This window comes from Ischnura elegans, chromosome 13, assembly GCF_921293095.1.
Source record: "Ischnura elegans chromosome 13, ioIscEleg1.1, whole genome shotgun sequence".
Taxonomy (NCBI): Eukaryota; Metazoa; Arthropoda; class Insecta; order Odonata; family Coenagrionidae; genus Ischnura; species Ischnura elegans.
The window spans coordinates 21,248,002-21,275,960 of NC_060258.1; the positions used below are offsets into that span (position 1 = coordinate 21,248,002).

A 27,959-nucleotide genomic window follows, 5' to 3' on the forward strand; every position below is an offset into this window, starting at 1 on the left:
GGAGGAAGTGGAAGAACGTGGACACAGAACAGGGCAAAAGAATGTATAGGGAATTGAATAATCGTTTCAACGTGAAACTAAGAGGGCAAGGGAGGCTTGGTGGAAAACACAATGTGAGGAAATGGAAAAGTTCCAGAAGGATGGAGAAGTAGGCGCGTTGTACGCCAAAGTTAAGTCACTATCGGGCGGCAAAAGAGGACAAGCCATGTCTAAAATTAAGGCTAAAGATGGGAGGATGCTAACCGAGCGAGAAGAGGTACAGAGGAGATGGAAGGAATACGTGGAGGACCTGTATGACGGAACGAATAGACCAGAGAGATTGACTCTAGAGGAGGAAAGTGCAGTGGAGGAGGATAATCTTGGGCCGGAGATATTAGATTCAGAAATAGAGAGAACACTCCCTGATATGAAGGCTACGAAAGCAGTAGGCGTGGACAACATCCCGTGTGAGCTTCTGAAGAATCTAGGGAAGGAAGGTAAGAAAAGGTTTTTCGAACTAGTGCGCAAGATCTATGAGGAGGGATGTTGGCCGGAGGATTTCGTGAAGACGGTTTTAATTCCGCTTCCGAAAAAGAAGAAATCTGTGGAATGCGGAGATTATAGGACTATCAGCCTAATATCCCATGCGGCTAAAGTAGTGCTGAGGATATTGAACACACGAATGGAGGCAAGGGCAAACGAGTATTTGGGCGAAGATCAGTTGATAGGGTGAACTGGGTAAAGTTAATGGATATTCTCAAGAGAATAGGTGTAGACTGGAGGGATAGACGACTGATTTGTAATCTGTCTATTGCCCAGACTGCGCAAGTGAGGATAGCGGACGGGCAAGGGGACGGGCATCTGGGTGGGCAAGCATTGGCCGAGGTGTGAGGCAAGGCTGTCCTCTATCGCCACTGCTCTTTAACGTGTATGCTGAAGAGATGGTAAGGGAAGCGTGGGATGAGTTAGAAGCTGGGATAAAAGTGGGAGGAATGATGTTCAAATCAGTGAGATTCGCGGATGACCAGGCGTTGATCAGTCAGTCAGCAAGAGGGCTTCAGGCCCTAGTGGATGCGTTATACGAACGTTGCGAGGAGTTTGGGATGAGGATTAATCACAAGAAAACTAAGGTAATGAGGTTTTGTAAAGCATCACGAGCGAGGAATGTGAGACTCAAGATAAAGGTGGGTGGTGAAAAACTTGAGCAGGTTGAACAATTCAACTATTTAGGCAGTACGTTAGAGGAAAACGGATACAGTAGTAAGGACATCAGGAAGAGAATAGCATTAGCGAAGGAGGCGTTCACGAGCAGGAAGGAGCTTCTGAGAGGATCGTTGTGTAAGAGTTTAAAGAAAAGGTTAGTGAAGAGTTTGGTTTGGAGTGTAGCTCTCTACGGTGCGGAAACGTGGACTCTGAGGAAAGAAGACGAGAGAAGATTGGAGGCATTCGAGATGTGGGTATGGAGAAGAATGGAGAGGGTGAAATGGACGGAGAGGAAAAGGAACGACGAAGTGCTGGATATGGTTGGCGAGGAGAGACAGCTTTTAGATGAGATACGCAGGAGACAGAAGGTATGGATGGAGTTAGTGCTTAGCAGTGAAGGGATGTTGAAAATGGTGTTGGAGGGTAGAATGTTGGGGAAACGAGGGTGGGGAAGGAAAAGAATAGGATTTTTAGATAGATTGAAAGAGAGTAGGCCTTACAGTGAATTAAAGAAGGCAGTGCTGGAAGGAAAGGGAGGCTCCCAGATCACCTCTTTAGTACTCCATGGAAACCTACCTTAATCGGTAGAATACTATACAGTGAGTCCTCGTTTAACGTTGTTGATTCGTTACCGAAAAAGTCGACGTTAAGCAAAACAACGTTAAATGATGCAGCGTTTCCCATAAGAAACAATGTAAAAAATTTAAATTGGTTCCTAGCCATGCTCCTAACAACAATCCATTCTTCGTGAAGAATCCAGAATTTCCCGGGCGAGAATCCAAGGAGGCCAATTATCGGAGCCGTAACTTTAAGCAGACTTCGCGACCAATCGAATCAGGCCAAAATGAAAAAATCTGAATCTTACACTCGTAAGCACGAGGATGAAGGGCGAGTCAATTTTCGTGATGATATGAATTCTTTAACGCGGCGGAAATCGCGAGAAACATTCATTACCGATTATTCACTTCAGCATGATAACGATTCATTTGAAATTAAAGGAATTTTCATAACGAAAAGGTTGGGAAGAAGGCATTATTAAATGAAATATAAAAACTAAAAAGAAAGTATTTTAATGGCAAAACATCGATATTTTCAGTAACAGAAGAAATTTTTATTGTAAAAACTCGACCTGCAAACCTAAAACTCGACCAATCCCTCCAGCAGTTGCATCTTCTTCAATTCTTTTAATAATACCAAGTTTTTGTCCTAATGTCACCGTATTTTCTTCACGTCTGAAGAACCACCAGGATAGCCACTCTTCTTCGTGGACATTGTTTTCGGTTGGCATCAGAAAAATATACGAATAATGGGTCAAGGAGGCGATAATTATTCGCTCAGATACATATTTGACATACGCTACCCACGCCAACCTTTTCTGTCGAACGAAAATTACCTATCGCATTAATATAGTAATATTTACTATACATCAGATGCGCTTGCGTCCTATTCGCCGTTAAACGGGACGACGTTAAACGAGGACACACTGTAATAATAATAATGTTATAAATAGCGTCGATCAATAAGTCGAATAATAAACGAAAAGTGATAATTTTAATATCTCCGGCGATCATCTGTCTGCAATTGCCATATATTTTAGGTTTCGATATCCTTCTATGGTAAATTTTAACTAACAATAAGAGCGATATTTGCATTCGTAAAGGAGCCTGAAATATTACTGAGAGGGTGTAAGGGGAAGCAATAATTAGATTTGCGATGTTTTTAGGTTCACTCTCAACAGCGCAACGTCATTTCAACCGTTCTTGTATTCATTTTTGCAACTCATTTAGACGAATACATAACCTAACTTCATATTGCTCCAGTCGGGATTTTCAAAACAAGTCGAAAGACAACTGCGTAAAATCAAGATTAGCGGCCTCTGTGGGACTAGGATTATGCTGCGCAAAATCGAAAAACTGTGTAAAATCAAGAAAAGATGTAAAATCGAAGTTTCATCATTGGAATTCCCTATGCTTTCCGGTCGGACTTGAGTGTTGCTGCGTAAAAACGAGCCTTGATGTAAAATCAAAGTGCGTAAAATCGAAGTTTTACTGTATCCTAATCGTATTAAGTGACTATTGAATTAAGGGAGATCACATCGTTTTCTCTCGAATCTTGGCAAAAGTCACGCGATAGCACTCGCATTCTGTAATTATTAAATAATAAATATATGTTCTCTAATGCAAGCATGTTTATTTAAACACATAAATATAATGGTTTAAAAGACAGCAATGCCTTTCATTTCCGAAGGATATGAAAAAAATGGTGGCTATCACTGAAACCTCTCCACAGTAAAGTGACCATATGTATGTACCAGTTTACCCGGGACAGTCCCGTTTTCAGAATGCTTGTCCCGGTGTCCCTGCGATGTTCCCCGGGACAGGCAATTGACCTGGTTTTTGACTTGCATCTGTGTGAAATACTGAAACTTTTATTTTGCGTTAGTTTATAAATTTGTTGCCCAAACAAAAATCTGGGATTAATTCAAGGTTATTATTAACAAGAGACAAGAAAAATTAACCCATCAACTTTTTACTTTTATTATTTTAGCCGTCTACAATAACGGGACATTTTACGGCTCTTTAATTACGGCAGTTAAATTAACTTCCTTGCCAAAGTGCTGCACAGTCACAAGTGAGTATCAATTGAACTATGTATTGGTATATCGCTCAATCTCAGAGATCTGTCTGAATGTCAAAGCGGGAGATTCGCGGTTGCGTCGTCTAGTATGGATATCTCAACGGTCTTCGGAAGACTGACTGTGCGTTTGCTGACTTTTTCATTGATTTCTAAATGAATGCTGAAAAACTAAGTTAAAAGAACTTGATATGTAATGGTAAACACCATAGCAGACCGTAAGTTGTGAATCTAAGCTAAAACTTTGTAATTTTATGGCATGTTCTTTGTGGTTTTAGAATTTAGTCTTTTGACTTTGCCTTTGACAGTGCTTTCGTTTGTTATTCTTAGCTAGGTTTTCGCTTGGTATTTGGGCTTTGGCTTGGGCCATTGGGATTAGTCATCTTCACAGGCTTTGGACTTTTGCTTTACAAATCAGTTAATTTTCGAGACTTCACTATTTGACTCCCTACTTCAACCCTTAACCGGTGACGTGTGGTCTGAGAGACCGCTGCGTTTCTAAAATTTCAAAATATCTATAATTCTCGTTAGCTTCATATTTTTGCATAACAAGGACATCCCACCCTTAAAATTTAACGTTCCTTTTATTAATTTCTGTAAATTTGAATTTCAATTCGATTAGCGGTCTGCAAGACCACACGTCACTTACTAAGAACGCATCAAGAAAAGGAATAAGCGGGATAAATTTCATGGCTACTTACTACTTAGCTTCCAACTTTAACATTTAAGGCCTTTTTTGAATGTGGCGAAATATTGATACATAAATTAAATAATTATAATTCGAGAGTTTTTGGCATCAGTTGTTTGATCCTGCTTCAAATCACAATTTTTTATGACAAATTGGTTCGTATTGGGAGAGTAAAAATTTTAATATCGGTTTTAAAATAGTTGAGCATTCAAAGAAAAATTAAACAAAGAAATAAAAATGGCGTAGCAATATTTTATGAATTTTTGATTTATTGCGGTCTCCCAGACCGCACGTCACTGGTAGTGTAACAAGAATTTCACGTCACTGGTTAAGGGTTAACTCTTATGTCTTCAGTAAGGAATTCAGCAAGTTTAACATCATAACTACCATACCTAAGGTTGAGCGCTTTGAAACGACAGGTATGCTGAAAATTTTAAGTACAAAATTTAATATATATTTTTTTAATAAATTACTAAAAGACAACACAGTACAAATGCCAATTACTGCATAGCTATCTCACTTTCTTCCTCCTAGTCTTTCCTCATCACTCACCACTGAAAATCTGACTGAAACTTTCAGCCTAGGAAAAATGGGGAAACGGCATTGCAAATTTGGCAGGGAACTGCAAAAGGAATTTCCTTTCGTTCAAAAGAACAGGACTGATTCTGATGTATGCTGCACAGTGTGCAGATGTGAATTTTCAGTAGCTCCTGGTGGTGGGGGAGACATTTCCAACCACTTAAAGACTGAGAAACACAGAAATACAGTAGGGTAGACTGGGGCAATTCCAACACCTTAAGGCATTTTTAACTTTATGTTTTTTACTAATTTAGCTACATCGTTCATTGAACTACTTGCAAATTAGTTCGAATTTTCTACATCCGTATGATATGTTATGTTAACAAACTAATGTAATTTATGAAGTAAAAAAAGTGTTTTCTGTGACTGTTACCAGATGTCGGTATTTCCCCGGTCACTGGCGTGATTTTGACATGCCTTAGGGGTAATCCCGACAGTGGTAAAAAATAAGAAAATAATTTGATTGCTGATTGTTTATTTGTGAAAACGCTATTTACGTAATTATTGGGCATATTCAAGAGCACGGATAAACAAAGGAATATTAGAAGGTAAGAAGTACCAACTCTTACAGAAGGAAAAAAATTCGCGTGATATTTCGGCGATAGCTTCTTTTATTTCATAATAAATAATACTTGCCCGATCTTTAAAAATGACCACCAGGACTTAAAACCCACTAGCCCAGTCCTCGCCAGCCATTTTGCTCTCTCTATTGAAATTATGCTTAACATTTAATTTTTCAGGAAGATCATATGCTAATTGCCTTAAATCAGTCAAATTTATGCCATATAACTGGTTTGGCAACTGTTTAATATGATTAGATAAAATGGTTTCCTGGTCTGGTGTGAAGTAAGATTTTCTGGTTTGGCCATAGAGTTGGATTTCAGACGGTCATGAAGGATGATTCTGGGAATATCTAATTCAGCCACCACCCTTTTAACAGTTCCTCTACTTTGAACCAACTCAAACGCCTTTTTAAGGGTCTCCCCATTCCCTCTCCGCGGTCTGTTTCCTCAATCTCACCATCTGGAGGTCATTTAAAATAAACAATAAGGCCCTAACAACAGTCTCATGCAAAAGTATAGAATAAATGGGGAAATACTGACACCCTGTTGGTATTTCCCCCTCATAGGATGTCGGCATTACCCCGAAAGAACAATATGGTGGTTACAGAACCCTGGAGACTACTCTGAACGTTGAAGTTTAACAAGAGATATACCAAAATGTTAGTTATATTACGTAATTTTTATTAATCTAAGAGCTATAACAATGTCACGTGCTGTTAAAGTGCTACATTGATTTGTATGGGAGTCAATTTTTAGATGAAAAACTATGAAAATGAATTATGCTTCACCATAAAACAACTTGTTTGCTCAGACGACAGGAGCATACCAAGCACTAATTGCAATGTCGCCCGCAACGCATCAGCACTAAAAAGCAGCGCCTGGCCCTCTAAATATGACCGCAAAGTAGGGTGTCGGGATTGCCCCGGGTGTCGGGTCTACCCTAACAGCAGCTTCCCCTTCATCAGTTCTAACAAATTTCTTTCGAAATACAGAAGCAGGAAAGGAGGAACTACAAACAGCAGCTGGCTGAAGGAGAAGAAATGGCATTTAATTCATACTCTCAATCACAATCACAGTTTCCGTTCTATGGTTGCACTTCAAAGCTTGAGCAAAAATTATTCAATGGCAAGTTTGCACGTGCTAGAACTAAAGCTGAGGCTATTGTTACAAATGTTTTTTCTCCTTTTGCCATGGAACCACTGCAAAAGGAACTTAGAGAATCAGAGTTCATCGCTATTTTAGCTGATGCCTCAAACCACAAGGCTATAAAAATTGTGAGAATAATTGTGCGGTTCTTCCTGCCGTCAAGTGGATTGCAAACAAAGTCATTAGAATTGCAGGGCTTGCATTGGAGAAACAGCAGAACTACAATGTAAGATTTCACTTTTTCCCGGCGTATGATGGCGGTGAATTCTTCTCGGGTTTCCATCCGGGTGAGCTCCATCTCCATCGCTGCCGACGTTTCGATAGAATCCTTTTCTATCGTCATCAGGGCCGATGATGCCAGTAGGAAAATGCCAGGTTTATATATCCTCGGCCCTGATGACGATAGAAAAGGATTCTATCGAAACGTCGGCAGCGATGGAGATGGAGCTCACCCGGATGGAAACCCGAGAAGAATTCACTGCCATCATACGCCGGGAAAAAGTGAAATCTTACATAACCAGCCTCTACGGGGAGGATATCTACCGCAGCACTCAGGAATTTGCTGCAAAGCGGAGGGAGAGGGCGACACTTATCTGTAGTCTCACCTTCCTTCTGAGATGCCGGGATGAAGGAGTAATTCCAACTTTCGCCAGATTAAAATCCTCGGTTATGTCGCCAAAAGCAGAACGGATCCTTGAGCGTGCTAGCAAAGCCTTAGTACGGGAAAGGATTCATGACAAGAGAAGACTACTGGACGCCAACGCCAAACACGGGAAAAATCTTCACCTGTGGCTGTCCACAAAACTCTCACCCTCCGATTGGGAGTTTATTGACCGAATCACAATGGCCACGGCAAAATCACTCCTGACGCAAGAAACGGAGAGATTGAATAAGAAATTTGATCATCTACAGGCACGTCGGCCAAAGGCACCAGCAATCGACCAAAAACGAGTGGTAGTGAACCTAACTGACACTGAACTTGATGACTCCACCAGAGCGGTTCTCTCCAAAGGATTGAATTTTGCACCAGCGCCGCATAAGATTCCTATCAAAGACATCATTGGGGGGATAGAACAGGCGGTGAGGAAAGTTTCTCATGACGTAGCAGAAGAAATAAGGAATGAAGTTTCCACGTTCCTAAAAAAGGCCAAACCGCCCAAGGCTAATCTTAAGCCAAGTGAACTCTCTGCCCTTCGGAGACTCACAAGGAACAAAGACATCACCATTTTGCCGGCAGACAAGGGAAACGCGACCGTCATTATGAAAACGGAAGACTATCGCAGGAAAATGTTAGACCTTCTGGACGATGCGGCGTACCGGATTTTGCCACGGGACCCCACTGAATCAATAACGAAACGGACTATTGAACTCATCAAGAAATCAAACATCCCGAGGAGATTTCACGGAACTTGCGGCCACCGGCACCAGCCCCACCACGGATGTATGGGCTACCGAAGATCCATAAGGATGGTATCCCGCTACGACCGATTGTTAGCGCCATTGGCTCGCCAACCTATAATCTTGCCAGACATCTAACAGGCATCCTAGCGCCCCACGTCGGAAACTGTGGACATCACGTGAAAAATTCCGCTGACTTCGTCAAAATCCTAGAGGGCATCTACCTTAATCCATCGGGCATCATGATCAGCCTTGACGTGGTGTCATTATTCACCAGAGTGCCACTCCATGAAACTCTGTCTCTCCTAGAGAAGAAATTCGATGCCAACAGAGTGAAGCTCTTTCACCACGTGCTTACTTCGACTTACTTCACCTTCGACAACTGTTACTATGAACAGAAGGACGGCGTGGCCATGGGATCCCCACTTTCTCCGGCCATTGCCAATTTCTTCATGGAAGATTTTGAGGAGCATGCGCTCAACTCGGCTCCCCTCCGGCCAAAATACTTTTATCGCTACGTGGACGATACCTTTGTCATCTGACCACATGGGGTTGACACCCTGAAGCCGTTTTTGGACCACATGAACAGCCGACATCCGAGCATCCAATTCACCATGGAATCGGAGAAAGAAGGAAGATTGCCATTCCTTGACATATTGGTGCAAAGGAAAGAAGATGGGAGTTTGAGCCATAAGGTTTATAGAAAGTCGACTCACACCGACTTATACTTAAACGCAAGAAGTCACCACCATCCAGCACAACGATCAGCGGTTCTTTCATCTTTATTACATAGAGCCAAAGTCATTTCCGACCAGCAAAGCCTTCCTGCAGAACTCGGACATCTGAAGAAGACATTCCGTGGAAATGGTTATAGCTCGAGAGAAATCTCCATGGCCCTGAAGAGGGCCTTTGAAGGAAAAAGGAAGACACATGAAGAAGAGCCGAAACCGGTGGCCAACGCATACCTGCCGTACGTCTCTACGGTATCCGGCAAGATTTCGCGCATTCTTCATAAACACAACATACGGACAGTGCATCTGCCTCACAAAAAACTAAGACAAGTCTTAGTCCGTGCCAAAGACCCTGCAGGACTGAAATTGCCTGGTGTTTACAGCATACCATGCGAGTGTGGTGAGGAGTATATCGGTGAAACGGGAAGAACGATCGAGACCCGAATCAAAGAGCATAAGCGTCATCTCCGGCTGTGCCAACCATCGAAATCGGCGGTTGCGGAGCAAGCCATCAATCTCGACCACGCGATTCGCTGGGAAAACACCAAAATGCTCTGCCACTCCAGCGGCTACTGGGATCGCCTCACCAAGGAGGCAATTGAAATAAGACTCTCCAAGAAAAACTTCAACAGAGACGAGGGTTTCAACTTAAGTAAGGCATGGAACCCGATTTTGAAAGGGGCGGGAAAAGCGTTCTCTTTCTCCGCCAATCAGAACGACCCAACATAACGACCGAGGATATATAAACCTGGCATTTTCCTACTGGCATCATCGGCCCTGATGACGATAGAAAAAAATTCTATCGAAACGTCGGCAGCGATGGAGATGGAGCTCACCCGGATGGAAACCCGAGAAGAATTCACAGCAGAACTACAATTCCAATACATTGGAGAAACATTCCATATCAGATAAAGTGGTAGCATTGTGTGCAGGGTTGATAACAATCTTGATTTTTTTGAAAAAAATCATTTTTGTTGATTTTTTTATTTAAATTGGATTTTATTGGTTTAAATGAGATTTTTATGATTCTCCATTCATCAAAATTCAGTTATTTGCAAAACTAACTATTTGGGCAGCATATTGGAGAATGATCGTTTGCAGAGACAATAAGAGGCAACATAATATAAGAGGCAAAACAACATAAGAGACAATAAATAATTAAAATCAAAACTAAACACACACTATCACACTAATCGAACACTAGAATTAAATCAATAGTATAAGTACCCGTCGCTCATTTAATAGTAACACGATTTAAATCATTGCGAAAAATAAACAGATAAAGTAAACCTTTCGTGACGATTTCGCATTTCATTGCGGCCGTAGCTACTATATGTCCATGTGCCTGTGCGGTTCGTGTTTACAACCACTGCCTTTACCGCCTTCACAGAACAAGAATGCGCAATAGTTATGCATTTGTTTCTGAAAAGGCGCAATAATCAATGGCTTTAAACCAGAAGCGCCAGCATTACTGCATTTGATCGAAATCCAGCGACTCAGCATCGAAAGTGCCATCAATTTATGGAGGAATATCTTCAATTTGCCAGGGTAAGTAGGATCGATAAATTACGTCACATAATATTTCGCAATTATTTCCGCGATGTTTTCTTTATTAAAAATAATTTTACGTTCAACAGAGAGGTGATGGATCAAGTAGAAAGATGAGGCCTGCGGCAGATAAGAAGCCATCAAAGACGGAGTTTCGATGCCAATTTAAAAATAGCCGTTGCAGAATACGCCGTAAATCATAGTATTTACAGCGCTTGCAAAGCGCTAATACATTGCGGAAGTCATTTCGGGGGTCTCGATGCGGCAGATTCAAAGAATTAGAGGAAAATATCGTCGAATTTGTGCGCAAATGCAGAGCAGAAACTCTTTGTGTAACTTATGCAATGATTCGCGACGAGGCATTGAAAATTGATAACATATTTTTTCAGTGTTTATGTTTGTTGGAAAAAGTTTATTTCTTAATTTTATTACTTTGATATTTGTAAGTCCTGTAGTTTAATTATTTTGCTTAGCAGGCATTAGATGGCAATATTTTTATAATATTTATAATTTATTTAACACAATTTTATTTAGATTTCCTAAATTATTCTAGTCACTTGGATTGGACATGACTTGATGGGTGTGTTACACTGGGTCTAAGGAAGTTTCAGGGCCAAATGCAATACTCTTTATGGGCTTTATGTTAAAGCTTATATATTTACATTGTCTGTAGTCATTTGGAAATCAAAAATATTAATTATTTGTGAATGTTTAAAAAAATACAATAGCCTTGGATAGTTGAAAAATTTTCTCATTACTTCATTACATCTGGTTAAGGAACTATAAATTACTGATACATGCAATGGATAACAACATATTTTAGGAATAGTTATTTTGTTGTGATGGAAAATGTGTAAACAGATTTGTTCTTATTATTCACAGAAAAAAAAATAGTTTTTATTGACTAGAATCTTAACTTGCTCACCACAGAAAAACTGCCTTCTTTTGCATTTTTAAATTTTTCCCAAAACTGGGGTCTCAAAATTAGGGGGGGGGGGGCTATATTCAGAGGGGGACTATATTCGGAGATATACGGTATATGCTCACTAATGCATGCATATTTGTTTAAACACATAAATATAACAGTTTAAAAGACAGTAGTGCCTTTCAATTCCAAAGGATATGAAAAAATGGTGCCGATCACTGAAACCTCTCCATAGTGAGCCTCCATACATCAAATTGCCCAAATTTTGGTCCCCTCAATTACGATGTGAAGAGGTATTACTGTAAATAAGGTGGCATTTCAGTGACCCTTCAGTCTTACCACAGTCAACGCAATCCAGCTGCTGGCCACTGTTGTGTTTCTCCGCTTCCGCATGCGCCGCAAGTTCCCCCTCCGTGAGAAAGGCCGCATCGCAGTCAGCACACGAGAAGTGCGCAGTCCGTATGTGTGCCGAGAGGTCCTTGCCTTTGCCAAGCACCGTGCCGCACGCCAAGCAAGGGAATTGCGACACTTCCTCTTCCGGGTGCGCAGTCTTGCGGTGCATGAGCAGGTAGTCGCTGCGGCAGAAGCGCTTGAGGCACGTGGGGCACTGGTACGGCTTCTCTGCGTTGTGTGTCTTGCGGTGGAGAGACAGCTTGTCCTTGCGGTTGAACGCACGACCACAGATCTAGGAGGGAGACAACAATGAACAATAGGTGGTCACCATGCGAAATAAAATACAGCACACTCCTGATTACAGTGAGTCCTCGTTTAACGTCACTTACCGTTCCTGAAAAATGTGACGATAAATGAAATGACGTTAATCGAAACATAATATCCCATAAGAAACAATGTTAAAAGTGAATATCGGCTCCTAGACCTCACAATTCCTACGCAAAAAAATTTTAGCGTATCACAACTGAGGCATTTTTTACGATGGGAATGCCAAACTATGGCATAAATACGAGTTCCTGTCTTCATCGACGACAATAGCAGCAGTGACGTAAATCCTTCTCCATTTTCGCATCTTCCCGCATTTGCTTTTCGGCTTTGCTATGGTGGTCGCCCGGGCGAGTGTCGCCTGGGCATTATCATCACTGAAACATCGTCGCAGTTACAGGAACCAAAATTATTGTGAACACGGCGAAAAGAGTGACGACAAAAACTCCCGAGTTCTACACGGAAAATTCCTTGAAATAACTTTTTAGGTTCCTGAAAACCATTATGTCAAGTAAAACCTTGCGCACCTACCTAAGAATGCATTTTGAAGAAAATTTGCTAAAACCGTCATCGCAATTAACAATAAACACACCGTTTTATACTTTGTAAAGACTGACTGTATTACCGCCCACAAAAAGAACAACCTGCAACCTTTTTTCTCGTGCGAAATTTAAAAGACTTGACGTTATCCCGAAGCGAAGGTGCGATAAATGAATGACGATCTCAAAATTTTCGTGACGTTATCGCAAAATGACGTTAAACGCGGTGACGTAGAACGAGGTCTCACTGTATATGGGCTAATGATGGGGAGAGATGGCACGAATACCATATATATGTCTGAATATTGTCCCCCCTTTTTTCCAAAAATGCCCGTGGTAAAAGTAAAGGGGGGGTACTATATTCAAATGCATTTTTTCAACTTTTCCCGAAACTGAAACCCCAAAATTAGGTGGGGGGACTATATTCGGAGGGGGACTATATTCGGAGAAATACGGAAATCAGAAAACATCAATCCAAACTTTTGCTTGAACATCTTCTAATTTTCATTATTTACATAAAACAAACAATATATTACTATTTATGCAGTTATTCTGTTATTTTAGAGTGCTCCCCGGACTCAATGAGAATTTTCTTTGCCAGTTTTTGAATTTTTTTAGCGATGATAACATGGTTGTAGTCGTATCATTAATGCTCCATGTAAGGCCTGGTTTCAAAAAACCCCTCATCGGTGTCTGCGTGATCACGGATACAGTAAAGTGGTTTGCAGGAATGCCTCAAAACCACTGTTCGACGTCGGAAACTACACTGTCAGGCACCACGCCACGTAGTCGCGTCTGGCACTAGTTGCCGGGGTTGCAACTGCTGCGGGACGTGTATCCGTGATCAAGGACCTCGGTCGCGCACTGCAGAGCTTGGAAAACAGAGACATGGTACTCCACTGAATGCAGCTAGTGCGCGATCACTTCCATTCTATGAAGGGGATTCTAACAGAAATAATAAGCCTGGTGTATCTTCGCATTAATGCAGTAACGCGGATGAGTTCGCATCCGATTTCTTAAAATAAAGATCGCAGAAAAAATTGAGTGGGAGTGAAGATCATGCATACGGATAATGCGCAACACGGATACACTGCAGCCGGATAATCAGGAGTCTGATGTATAAGGGAATGTTTGTCCGCGAGCGGTGTGCATTGTTTTGCTAAAGCTCTAGTCGAGTTTAAGTAAATGAAAGATCGTAGCACTTTTCCGCAAGAATTTTTAATGCGTACAACGCGTTTCAGCTCACTGAGCCATCATCTGGTACAAGACACTTCAGAACATGTGAAAATCCCTTTTATACCCTTGAGAAAGGAGGGGGTAGGAGAGGATTTGACATCTTTGAGGATGGGGGATGGGAATAGGCATACAGAGCAGAGACAGTGGGAAAAGATACAACTACGGGATGTGGAGAACCCACGATGGAGGGAGGGTTCTAGTCATAACTGTAAAATGACGACACGTGGGGAAGAACCATAGCAAAACGGGAGGAGGGGGTGTTGAGAAGAGTGAAAAAAGGGACGGTTTAGGGTAAAAAGAGGCCGCGTGTCTTTTGAAATTGAGAGGAGTAAGTAGCGATGCAGGAAAAGAGGCGGGGGTGAGGAGTCCCTTTGGGTTAGCTGAGAAGGAGAGAAAGTTAGCGGGGGTACAAGGGAGGAAATTGCAAGCAAAAGAAAATGGTCAAACACAATACGGAGAAAGGGTGGGCGGACAGGAAACACCCCGTGGATGTTGGGGTCACTTAAGGCGTGGGTGAAGAAAGAATTTCCCCATTTGTTTTTGGGGAAGGGTATCTTTAGGAGAGGGGCGTGGGTGAAAAACACTTGCTCATTCACGAGCGTATTCAAATCACTTTGTACAATTTCGAATTGCTCAAAAACATCCAGTCTTGTGCCCTTACTTTCTAAATGTAGAATTTCAGGTTTAAAATTACAGCAATGCAAAGTCTGTAGAAGGAGTTTGGCAAGAAGTGACGTTTCATTCCCATTTTTCTAGCACCTTCTATGTTCTTTCATTCTGGTAATGAAACTTCCGCCTCTTTGACCGATGTAACACATGTTGCATGAATCACAATTAACCTTGTAAATGCCAGATTGAGTGAGCCAAAACGCAATGTATGCATTAAAAATTCTTGTGGAAAAGTGCTACGATCTTTTATTAACTTAAATATGTCTAACTTCCATTAATCACAAGAAAACTAAGGTTATGCGGTTTTGTAAAGCATCACGAGCGAGAAATGTGAGAGTCAAGATAAAGGTGGGGGGTGAAAAACTTGAGCAGGTTGAGCAGATTGGCAGCACATTAGAGGAAAACGGATACAGTAGTAAGGACATCAGGAAGAGAATTGCACTAGCGAAGGAGGCGTTCATGAACAGAAAGCAGCTTCTGAGAGGATCGTTGTGTAAGAGTTTAAAGAAGAGGTTAGTGAAGAGTTTGATTTGGAGTGTAGCTCTCTACGGTGCGGAAACGTGGACACTGAGGAAAGAAGACGAGAGAAGATTGGAGGCGTTCGAGATGTGGGTATGGAGAAGAATGGAGAGGGTGAAATGGACGGAGAGGAAAAGGAACGACGAAGTGCTGGATATGGTTGGCTAGGAGAGGCAGCTTTTAGATGAGATACGCAGGAGACAGAAGGTTTGGATGGAGTTAGTGCTTAGCGGTGAGGGGATGTTGAAAATGGTGTTGGAGGGTAGAATGTTGGGGAAACGAGGGAGGGGAAGGAAAAGAATAGGATTTTTAGGTAAATTGAAAGAGAGAAGGCCTTACTGTGAGTTAAAGAAGGCAGTGCTGGAAGGAAAGGGAGGCTCCCAGATCACTTCTTGCGTACTCCATGGAAACCTACCTTAATCGGTAGAATACTATAATTATAATGTCTAACTTCCACCACTTGAAGCCTGAATCTGTTGAACTCTTGTCGAGTGTCTGGGCGTGAGAAGAGCTGCTCCCGGGATGCGACCAAAGGCACCTTTTTCGACCACCGCTACCTCCTACAGCCAAGGTAGAGCAATCCTCCATCCCTGTTCCTAACCTCGTCTTTTCCCCAAATCCTTTAGTTGGTTTCCTCGCTACCAAAGTTCAGAGAGGTGATTTTTATTCTGAATCGACCGTTTCTTTTGTTATTTAATGGATTGATACTTGTGTTCAACCGTGCCTTTCTATTTTTTTCTGTGCTTTACACTCCTCCGCACACCCCCAGCCCTCAAAGTACGTTTCCACTTCCAATGCTTTGCCTGCCGGAGATTCAGTAATAAACACCATTAGTAATTTCGGCGTTCCCACTCCAAGTAAATTATAAAATTCACAGTTTTTTCCAGGTTTTCGGGGTCTTAGCACCATCAAATTCACAGTCTTGTGACAGGTCAATTTAGTAAGAAAAATTGATCACGTAACAATCACTGGATGCAGGGTAACTAAAAAATTTATCAAACGCAAAAGACACAGCGAATGCAAACATAGCTGTGAGAGCTACAGTAGACGGTCATTATTACGAAGTTTGTGAGAGCGAAAAACTGGAGGTTCGTATTAACGATGTTCGTATAACCATTTATTTTTTAGGAATAGGGTAGTTTCCTTCATCAAAGAAAACGAAAGGCATTGATTGCGATTCGTCACCCACCATTAGTTTATTCATAATATACAAATTATTTGGTTTTTTGAAATTCCAGTTTAGACGAATGGCAATGGTCAATTTTATCCTCATTTGAAAAAGGCCAGATTGGCGCCCATGCGATGCCACTCCACGTGACGTCACAGGGACCTAGTTTCTATACGAGTAGATAGGAGTTTTACATCGTCTGAGATAACCAATGCATGCATGAGGCACAGAGCTCAGGGAAACATCTCTTAATAATCACACATTACAAATATCTAAGTTTGGAAAGTTCTTTCGTTTGATAGGGGAATAATAATCCTTATTTAAGCCAAGCGCTACTAGCTGGCAGGGTACTCTGCTACCTGCTAGCATCCTGCATCGTATCAGTGCTCAAAACCTCGCCCAAAGGTCACCTCACTGTGGCGGCGGGAACCAGAATGACGTCACATGGGCTTTTCCCAGCATTCATACTTAGCCGTCGTGTTTTTGCACGCTTGAAATTTTTCACTTTTCATTTAACCGCTAAATTAGATATCGTCATTTAAAAATCTAAAAGCGTGAAATATGTGCTCCAGGAGTAATAATCTTTCGATTCAGGCAAAAAGAAGGAAACCACGCTTTTGTTTAAAAAAACCATGCCAAATATACATGATTAAATTACGCACAAATACATAAAAACAATAGAATTCGTCTCAGTTTCTCAATAGAAGAATGCAATGGCATTAGGGTGGTCCTTATTTTTTTTGATTTTTCGAATTTCTTTCGGGACGCCCCCTCATTTTATGCCAACTGGTGTGTGAAAACATATCGACTGTAAAATATTATTGCAATTGGATGACAGGAAAACGTGCTGCATCGCACTCAAAGTTGAGAAGTTTTGGTATTTTCGGCTGTTTTTCGGATAGGAATGGCGATACGAAGGTGATGGTATTTTTCAACTGTTTTTCTACAGTAACTAATGATACACTGGACATTTGGAATGCTGCTCCTAAAATATATTCTAATTGTGACCAGTAGTTCCCGAGATACGGTCACAAGAGTGAGCACGCCCCACCCCAGGAAGACATCTTTGGTGGCACGCGGGTTGCATATGCTCTACATTTGTTGATCATTCTCACTCATAGTAAAACCATAAAATTCTTTAGATAAACTATAAAATTCGTCAATATAACCTTTAATGCTATATTTATCACTGTTTATTGCCAAAACGGGCTTTTACTTGGACTTAATGAATTACTCTCCATAGGTTTTGAATTATTTAAACCAGAGGAACATTAGTGTCTGACGACTTCCCAATCCTCGCGTCGAAGACACTTTTTAAAACCAGCTTTATATATGTTCAATGTTAATCACTGATGCATGCATGTTTGTTTAAGCACATAAATATAATGGTTTAAAAGACAGTATTGCCTTTCATTTCCGAAGGATACATAAAAATGGTGCCTATCACTAAAACCTCTCTGTAGTGAACCTCCATGCATCAAATAGCCCAAATTTTGCTCCCCTCCATTACGATGTGAAGAGGTTTTACCATATCATTAGTAATTTTGGTTGAATCTGGCATCAGCTATCTAGAGTTAAAATTTCGTAGCACTATTTTAATCCATTCTGAATTGACCATGGACACAGTACAGTAGAATCCTGATTTAAGGTTTTTCAGCGGGGACAAAATTTAAAACACTAAATGCGGAAAAACACTAAATGAGGACCTGCCATTTTTTTCAGGTTTTAGGGTCTGTAATGATTTGAATGGATTTTTATGAATAAGAAATATTATTCTAAGTAACTAAAAGGTGCTGAATGCAGCAAAAAATTCATTGATTAAATGTTCTTTGCCCAATTAAGGTTGGAAAATACTTTTCAGGAATCAGCTAAAAAAATGGGTAGTAAAAATAAGTAATGAGAAGATGACAATTGTTTTAACGAAATATTTTTAGAAAATTATAATATTGATCAACTTAAAAGCATTCCCACATGGAATATTATTATTGAAATTAGTGATTCCATTTACGCATATTTCAGTGGCCTCAAAGAAATTTTAAAATTTTTTCTGTAAAAGTGGCATGTAGGTGACTAAAGCATTTCTAATATAGGTAATAAAAAAGTTGTAAGCAGGTACTCGAAAAATCGTCATTGCATTAATAAAGATGAGTGAACTAAAGAGACAGCAGAAGATCGCTAATTCCGAATTCTAAACTACCGAATATCTAGTAAAAGGGAGATTTTCTGGAATTTTGCCAACTTAACGTTATCTGTTGCCTCGGCGAAACAAGGTATTTATGAGCCTTTAAAAAGCCTCCCGTGCGCACATTTTGGATTTCGAGGTCATCCAAAAGAGGAGAATCTTTTTTCCAGTAAGCGTGCAAGTCGATTCAACTCGATCAGGGTTCCCACTCTACCTGAATAATGAAATTCACGGCACTTTCCAGGTCTTCACGGTTATTTTTCCGGTTTTCATGGTTATTTTTCAGGTTTTCACGGTCTCAATTTCGCTAAATTCACGGTCCGTTAATAAGCCAACAATAAGAAAATCACTGGCCGTATATCAACAGAAAATTAACGTACGCGACAAACGCCGTGAATGTTAATGCCGCAATGAAAAATGATATCTGTTACGACGTGATCTATCGTTTGCAAAATTCAGGGCCGACTAAAGGACCAGCCCAACCGCGCTCTTGCCTGGACGCCGAATACCCTTCGGACCTTCTTCCGTCCGGACACCCGAGGTCCTTTTTTAATTCCTCGCCGAGAGATTGTTTTTTGCGCACGTTGTTATTACTGCACAGTAACCGAATTTCCCCATCCCAATCTTTCTTATTTAACGGAAAATATTTTATTTACATTGTTTATAGAATATAATAAATTGATTATTTCTTATTTAACGGAAAATATTTTATGAAAATTGTTTATAGAACATAATGAATCGAAAAACAATTTCATACACCGTATTAGCACGAATCTAAGACGATTACGATTCTAAGACTATCCTCCTTTTTTGGAACTCCACTAGGAGAAAAATTTTTTTCCTAATAACGATACGATTACAAAATGAATGCGGAAAAACGATCAATTCTTTACTTTTTTGCTAGGTTGCCTATGTCCCAGGAAACGCAGGATTTTGGCGAGTAATTAAGATATTCATTAAAGGTTTCAAACAATATTTTAGATAATAACAGTACATTATCAAGACACACAGGTCATATTGTTGATTCGACCCATATCTCTTTCAAGGTTTCATAAACAAAAGCTACATCATGCTCTGAATCATCTGACAAGATGCATAAACTGGAAATAATAAGCTGTTTAGTCAGGTGATCTAGAGTATAAATCACAACAGGGTGTACCGTACAACTATCACTTGTCCAGTGATTCCCTTGCGCCTCATCCTGGATAACATATGAGTAGTTCTCGCTGAAGTCAAAGAGAACAGCTGCTTCATGGGGTCCAAGATTTTCTTTCATTTTCTTAAGGTAGTTTGCCTGTACCTTCGTAATAAATGAATGGGGCACCAGTTTTTCCACTCTTTCAATTTAAGTTGATGGGTACTCATCAAATGTCACCGTGAAGTTCACCAGTTTGGAAACCCACTGACTGTATGAAACTTCATCTCCGGGGTCACATTCTTCAAACTTTTTCAGCAGTAAGCTTTTCAATTTTTCACGTGAAGGACACTGAGAGCAATGTCGCAGTATACAGTCCCTATTATTTCTAGAGCACACGAAATAACCAATTAGGTCCTGGCTTGTTTCCTATATATAACAGGCACTAAGCAATAGGTTGACATTTTAATGAATTATGCAAAAACACACTGAATGTGTTCCAGGACATCCTGCTACCACAATTTGGACCTGCAACATTTTGGACCTAGGTTGCAGAATTTAGAAAAGCCAATTTTAACTCTGGGGAAGTCAAATTTAAAAGTGGAATACAATTCTTTCAAGTTAGCAAGTAATAATCTCTTCTGAACATGTACATTTTTGGAGATACTTATGGAATCTTTCTTTCCAGGCATCATTCTGGAGTACTTATCACTTTCATAGAAAGTCCTAACTAATTGTAATGTTTTATTTTTGCCTTCCCTTTTCTCAATTCAGGTGCAGCTAATTTTCCATTGTCTCTGAAAAGTTCTCTTGCTTGGCGGGCAGTGTACTCACTCACATGAAACTCTTCCATTACTTTCTTCCTGCTCCATGAAGTTGGTACCAATGATAACAGATGTACCTTTCCTTTATGGGTGCTTGATGAGTCAACTTTTTGTTTGATTAACCCGTCAGCGTCCAAAGTTTTTTTTTAAATTCACACATATTTCACTTTTAAAAAATATGATACATATGAACTTCACACAAAGAACACCATTCAAACTGACTGAATAATGGAGGAAACCTTCTACTAAGTATGTGCACCGACGTGTATGCTAAAATTCACGTATTAAATACATTGCCGGAGCATTGGCTCAGCACTGGGTGCCTTATGGCACCCGTGGGCGTTGACGGGTTAAGTCTATGAGCACATCTATATCATGAACTATCTGAAGTAGTTCTTTTGGCAGTTTTGGGTCATCCTTTTCTGGAGATTTCTGGAGATAATTCTTTATCAAGAACTCTTTTAACTTTCCTTTTAAAATTACTGCATGCTGACTCTACTTTCCTTTTAGCGTAGGTTGACCTTCTGTGAGATGATATGCCATGAAATTTTAAAGGTGACGCCTCTATATCTTGCAGCGTTCTGTTAAGTAGCTCAGTTGATTTTTCTTGGGATACTGTTGTTTGAAAATTCAAAATACTATCATTGCTGTCTTTATCTACTGCTTCAACATCAGATAGCTCATTTCCAAACCTGGAGTGTTTCTGTACTTCCTCCCTACATGGCTGGCATATTTTCATTCCTGGCACTAATTTCCGAAGAGTTGGGATTTAACAGGCCTTTTCTGCAAATTCAAGACTTACATTTCTCAGTGATTTTGATATTTTCTTCTAGTGGCTCTTAAAAGGATCAAGACAATTTATTTGGTAGGTTTCATACTTTTTCAAATAGTATATTCTGTGATGTTCGCAGACATTGGATAGGACTTCCCCAGGTACACCACTTCTGAGAGATAACAGCTGTTTTTCAAGCATACTCATGATCTCAATTTTGTTCAGTTGCACCACTGGTGTGTAGCTTTTTTTGAGGCAATCAGATGCAGTTACTTTTCCAATGCTGCACAGTTCAACAATTTGCTCATTTTGAAGCATAGTGGAGACACTAACCTTTTTTAATGTCAAAGTTCACAATGAGCAGCTTCGCCTAACTCATAGCACACACAATTAATGTACAGGTAAAAATACACTGATCGTACACACAGAATAAACTTGGACACCCGTGGAGCATCTTTACACAAGAAGACTTGGCAGAAGATTAAAAGTGGTACCCTAGAATCTATTTTGATTTGTCATGCCCTCGCTGCGATACATTGTAACACTTTATTCTTCCTAGAGGTTGCACTTAATTCACTTATTCCTTGGGGAGATGGAATAACACTGAAAAGTGAGGCTGAATAGGTGGGATTGCATTACCTTCTCAAGTTTGTCATGTAATACAATCATATGTGAGGCAGGGGAGAAGGGCACATAATGTCAGCATTATCTCTCCCAGTGAAATAGAAATTTAATACTCCAGTTGCCATCAAGGAATGTGGATATTGGTGACAACCTGCTGCATATCTATAAGTAATACCATTTGCTCTGCCAGCTCTTCCATCACTAACGGGTTTGGAAGACCGTACTTCTTCTGTGAAAGAGAGGCTAACTTTGTACAACTCCAGTTCAGCAGGACTCATTTAATCACTTTTTCACAGATCTTAACAAACTTGTACATTGCATGTGCTTATGATGACCACTGGTTTTTTGGATTAGTGATTTCTAAACACGAGGAAGAACATGATGTGAAAGTGAAATTTATGTACCCATATCGAAAATCCCCATGTGATGGAATTGGTGGTATTGTAAAGCATTTAGTTGCCCGAGAGAGCCTCCAGAGATGTTCGGGAGATGCCTTAAACACATTGAAGTGTATTATTTAAATACTTTTATTGAAATTAGTATTTACATTTATCCTCTAATGCACAGTAAGAGCCTAATGTATTTTGATACCAATCTTTCCATAAACTAAACACTTGAAAAATGGGTAAATTCCAGGAAAAAAGCATCATTTCACATTTCTGAGCCATTTGGATTTTTTTACCCTAAGCTGCCACAAGCCAAGTATTGCTATTAGAAAAAATGTATGAACAAGAGCCACATTCACTAGACTACATGTTTGGTCTTAGATTTACTGACCAATATTTCAAATATATCCTCATGAAGGTATGGATCCACTTATACTTATTATCTTACAGTACGTGTCCAAAATCCCTCTCACAGGGGCAGAAAAAAAGTAAAACCTGAAATACTCATAGTGGCAGTCAAAACACCACCATTTTTATTTCACAGTATATTGGAGCACATATTAACCTTCAATTTAAAAAAAAATTGGATGAGTTAACTGCTCTGCCTTTTGGTGATAATTCTGAAAATATGAAGTAATGTTTTTGAGCTAAAAAAATCTGTTAATTAACAACTGTTGACATCATTTTGGCCAACATAGCAATGCAAGGAGAATAAAAGACATTACTATGGAAGCTATGTACTTGGATAGACAAGGGGTCAAAATTTCATTCAAATATATTATGTGGTTTCTGAGTTATGAATTTTTACCCTGTGCCCTGCACTCTGGAATTTGACTCCCACTAGCGCCACTTCTGAGCAAACATCTAAAACTTTGACTCCTCATATCTTGCAAACTATGAGAGTGAGAGAGGAAATATTTTAAATGGGTCATTAGATAGGTGATAGTAGCTTGTGACAAAAATTTCATTAAAATCCGAGTCGATGGGTGCCATGCCTGGGTGAACTGACATGGAATGACCCTGTAGGGAATATTGAAGATCAGTCTGGAAGTGAATCGTAAACATCAGCTCAAGGACATTAAGACCAATCCATCAATATCTGCGTGTGATGGAAGCGACGAAGTCCAAGATAGTGAATCCGATGGCGACTTTGGCGTGATAGCAAATGCTTAGCTCTATCCAACAAAATGCAGCTGTCCTTTTATGAGGTAATTTCCAAATAAACCAGACAAATTTGGAATCGAGTACTGGGTTTTGACAGATGTGAAATGAAAATACAGCCCAAATGAAATTCCACATTGTGGCAAAGATGATGATATGCCATCAAATCAAGCTTTGGGGAAATAAATAGTTACTAAAGTGACCGTAAAATACAAGAATGCAGGAATAAATGTAACTTGTAACAATTATTTTCCATCCATCCAGCTGGCAGGAAGTCATAAAAAAATGGAATACTTCTCTTGCATGGACGATCTGAAAAAATCAGGCGTGACGCACAAATATCCATGACCCCTAAAATAGCCATGTAATCCATTCAACGCGAGTGTTCAAAAATACCTTAGGCCATACTCTTACGTAGAATCAGGCAAAATAGAACAATAATGTACTTTCACTCAGCAGCATGATCTCAGGCGACACCATTTCCGAAACGAATAAAAGAATACCAGAGACCATCCTATTTCATAATAAAAACAAAGCGGGAGTAGACATGATGGATAACATGTATCAATTTATTTACACATCTCCAAATCCAACAGCCATATCTCCACGGGCACAAAAAAGAAAAAGGTGCCAAATACCGTCAAATTGAATCATTGCACCAATTTCCTTTCCATTTTCCAAATTCCTTTTCATGTTCAAATGGCTGGTGTCTTAACACCCCCTGCCACACGCTTTTAAGCGGCTTGCAGGTTAGTGAGTAGATTAAGATGTAGATGAATAAATCTTCCAATGAACGCATTCAGCGCAAAAAAATATTTTGTGGAAACAGCGCTGAAAAAATACTGCCTGTCTGAGCTTTACAACAAAGTAATAAGTTTTAAAAATTTTAATGTAAATTTTGTAAACCCAGTACCCCTATTGTTTGAACATGTAGCACAACTTTTGTATTGAGTGTATGTATTTTCATTATTTGATTTGCAATCAACTACATACTACGTACGGTTTAATTCATGATTCTTTAAAATAATTGTTATTAACTTTTGACGATGGAAATAATATTTAATAATGTTATATAGTGTTTTTAATGAACTTATTCAACAATTATTACGATTAAACTGAATATTGGTTGAAAATTAGGCGTTTTATTCCCAAATACATTTTAGGGGTCAAATAACCCCTAGCCGTCCTTCTACGTAGCGCGAAACTCCCGTCCTCCTAGTGTTCATATGAAAGTGGCAAACTCTTGCCTATTCATTTGCTATTGCGCACGGCATAGTTTTCTTCTAACTAATGCATAAGATTGCACAAATAATGATAGTAAATAAGTGTGAGTGACCAATGTGTGTACCGCATGAAATGACCTGTAATAGCATTAAAATCGAAAATGGCATAAAAATAACTCCAATGTTCGCCAAAAATAACAAAAACTAATTCTTTAAAATTCGTAATTTTATCTTATTTACCCGCAAAACTCATTAAACTGCTAATTTACTCTACTCATCTAAATTTTCCATCGATTTAGAATTACTGCCATAAAATATACACGTTACCACAAAAATATACGCAAATAAAAGTGGAATAAAAAAGTTGACTCTTGAGTGCGACTCATAATTAAGTACCCCTGTGTGAACGGAAGGGCCATTGTTGAGTATAAATAGCAGAAATGAGTTTTTAAATGTATACTGAAGTGCCGTTTGTAGACGAGGCAGTTGTAGTAAAGCAGGGAAAGAGTTGTAAGAAGCAGTTGAAAGCACGGTCTTTAGCGAGCGCGCCATGTGCAAAATGTTGAGCAAAAGGTATTTAAAGTGAAGCCCTGGTGTTGTAGTGAACGCTTATAGAAAAACAAGGAAGAAAACCTGGTGAAATAACGGCAATAATAACCGTAGGGGTGAATGGATTCTATCTGCGTGAAATTCCATGGTAGCCATTTGCAGCGCTTTTTCTTTTTTTTCATTGACTGAAATCTTTTAACATGGCAGTGGACATCTACGAAAGGAAATAGCCATAAATATTATAAAACAAAGTGAATATATTGTGAGAAAAAGGTAGCCTGTAGCATTCGGTCTCGATTCCTTAAGGAATTCATTTATTTTTCGGAAATACCTCTTCTTGCATTTTGATTATAAAATGTAATTTCCTACGTAATTTATATGAACTTTTAAATACGGCTTGCCTTAATGAGAGTTTCCATAGCATCTGACAATCAATATTAGCTCATTTCCAGTTTCAGGACCACACCACGCGACGAAAGAAGCGATAATTGGTCTAAGATACAAGAGGCTTTATTTCATTCGTTGGTTTAATCCATTTTGATGGAAATGTAGTACCTCCTCAATCCTGTTGAACCACACCGAATTTGATACCAATGGGTGGACAAAAATAGTTTGCCTAGATTATTTAAGGTAAAAAAATTCACCAAGGGAAAGGACGTGTCAATTTTATCAAAATTTGAATTCAAATTTTTACATCTAACACTAATCTAAATTTTATAATTCATGCCACTTAATGAAGGATTGACCATAGAGCAAGAAATAGAAACTAAATGATTATGACTTTTCTTATGATTTAAATTTGCAAAACATTACTTTACCTGTAACTATGTCGGTCGGCACTGCAGTAGTAGAGATAAATGAAGCGGAATCCCAGGTAGAAAATAGCAGCCACAGAGAACCACAATGGATAGAGGGCCATGGCAATCGAGAGTGCAATGAACCTGCAACCTATGGATACGGAAGAAAACCACAGGTTAATGCAGGAAGAGAAAGTTAAAATTCTGAAAATGTGATTTACATTTATTGCTCAACAATATAATTACTCTTGTTTGCCATAAGAAAAAAGTAGAGGATGAAAGGTAGTCCTTGCACAAGGTCCGACAGACGACGATGCGTGCGGATTATTACGAAACAACATATCCAGAGCACATTCCGAGGTAACCTCGTTCCCCGTTGGAAACACGCGCAACGATGAAAAACATGAAAATGCCTTTTCGCATGCCGCTCAATAAAGAAATGCGTAATTGATGTGTGATATGCAACACCACCAACCACTTCCAACGCAAGTTTGACAAGTGTGGTGTGAGTACTTCGCAACGTGACTAGACTTGCGCAACGACTCAGAAGCAATTGGACCCCTTTTCGGGAAGGTTGGAAGTTTTATTAGTGATTAGATGACCCGGTGAACTAAGTATTACCTTCTTCTATCTATCTATATGCAATTAATTAAGACTAGTTAAACTATTTCAGATACAAACACAAAATTGAATTTTACCAGATACTAATATGATATATTACCTTGTAAGTGGGCATGGAATGCTGCTCCCTTCTTTCATTACTTTCTTATTATTGCTTTTATTACTTTCTTGATACTCATAATTTTTCCCACATTCCCAACGGCAGCGACATCCTTGTGGAAACAGTTGATGCCGTGACCCTTTACACATCTATCCCCCACGAGGAAGGAATTCTACTTGCTTCACCATTTCCTTTCGCGAGGATCTACACCGTATTCTCCATCCACCAGTCATAAGCAAGATGGACATTCAGTTCGAAAACAACGACGATTTGCAATGCTAAGGAGTGCCGATGGTCACAAGAATATAAATGATTAATGCGATGTTGAAATGATGCTCGGGATCTGATCTGGTTGCCGATATTATTTTCTGAAACTATGTACTCTCGCGATGCCTCCTTGCACTCAGACATCACTCTCGCGATGAGCACCGACTTTTCGTATTCCGACTCGTCACCCATTCCCAAGGCTACTTAAGGAATATTTGAGGTCACCGTTGAAGCTCTGCATCAGGAGGGGCGGGATTTGTTGACTCCCGATTTTTGTTGCGGAGGACCACGGACCAGCGTAAAAAAAGCTCTAGAAATCAATGTTCTTTTCAGAGGTCGATTCCAAGAGCTGCTGATCGGATATCCAGTATCCAGACATTTCATTTACCAGTCTTATCTCTATAGCCTTTTCAGCTTAACAATCCCAAAATTCGTTTAATCGCCATAAAACTCTGGTGTCATCCCACCTTATCCTGCGTAGAGTGATCTATAATGATGTTGTTTATGTTAATCATTTGGCTCTTAATAACATAATTCCACTTTTTTCATGATTGCTGATATAATTGGATGTTCTGCTAGAGTAATATAGATGTAAGTGAATTTAATTATCGTGTAAATTAGACAATATTTGCACAGACTTCGAAATAAGTTGGAATGCATAGCGTAATGGCTTACATATATGTGGGTTATATTATGCATTGGAAACAGGTATGTACTTTGGTTTGGAAGTATATCAATTTGTGTATTATTTGATATGTATTTGGCACCACTGCCTTTTGACATGTATATATGTAATAGAGCTACAAATTGGCCCTATTTACACTTTTTGGAAGTTTGTGACAATCCATTACGGCGTGCAAGTTTTACCACAGGTAAAATGCTTCCTCGTCTCCGGCTGCTGAAGTCGAGACAAAGATTTAGGGCAAGAGGAGATGCAGGACCTATCAGCGGACCAAAGCTACGGCCCGGGAGTACCCGATTCGGCGTTAAGAGCCGAAGGAGCGGCTAAATTCTGCGCAAAATATTTGACATATAAAACGTTAGTCTAGCATTAAAAAGTGTGAGTATTGGTTGAA

General features: G+C 39.8%; 1 protein-coding gene across 4 annotated transcripts in view; it reads right to left on the reverse strand.

Annotated features, from left to right (window-relative positions):
• Positions 1–27,959, reverse strand: part of LOC124170117 (gastrula zinc finger protein xLCGF3.1-like) — a 114,871-nt gene that overhangs the window by 45,828 nt on the left and 41,084 nt on the right. For all 4 annotated transcript variants that reach the window (XR_006867321.1, XR_006867320.1, XR_006867319.1 and 1 more), the window contains one exon: positions 11,734–12,079. Coding sequence is in view for 1 of the 4 variants with exons in the window: in XM_046548800.1 (XP_046404756.1) it covers positions 11,734–12,079 (346 nt within the window). In the remaining 3 variants the exon portion in view is untranslated. The remainder of the gene's footprint in view (positions 1–11,733; positions 12,080–27,959) is intronic.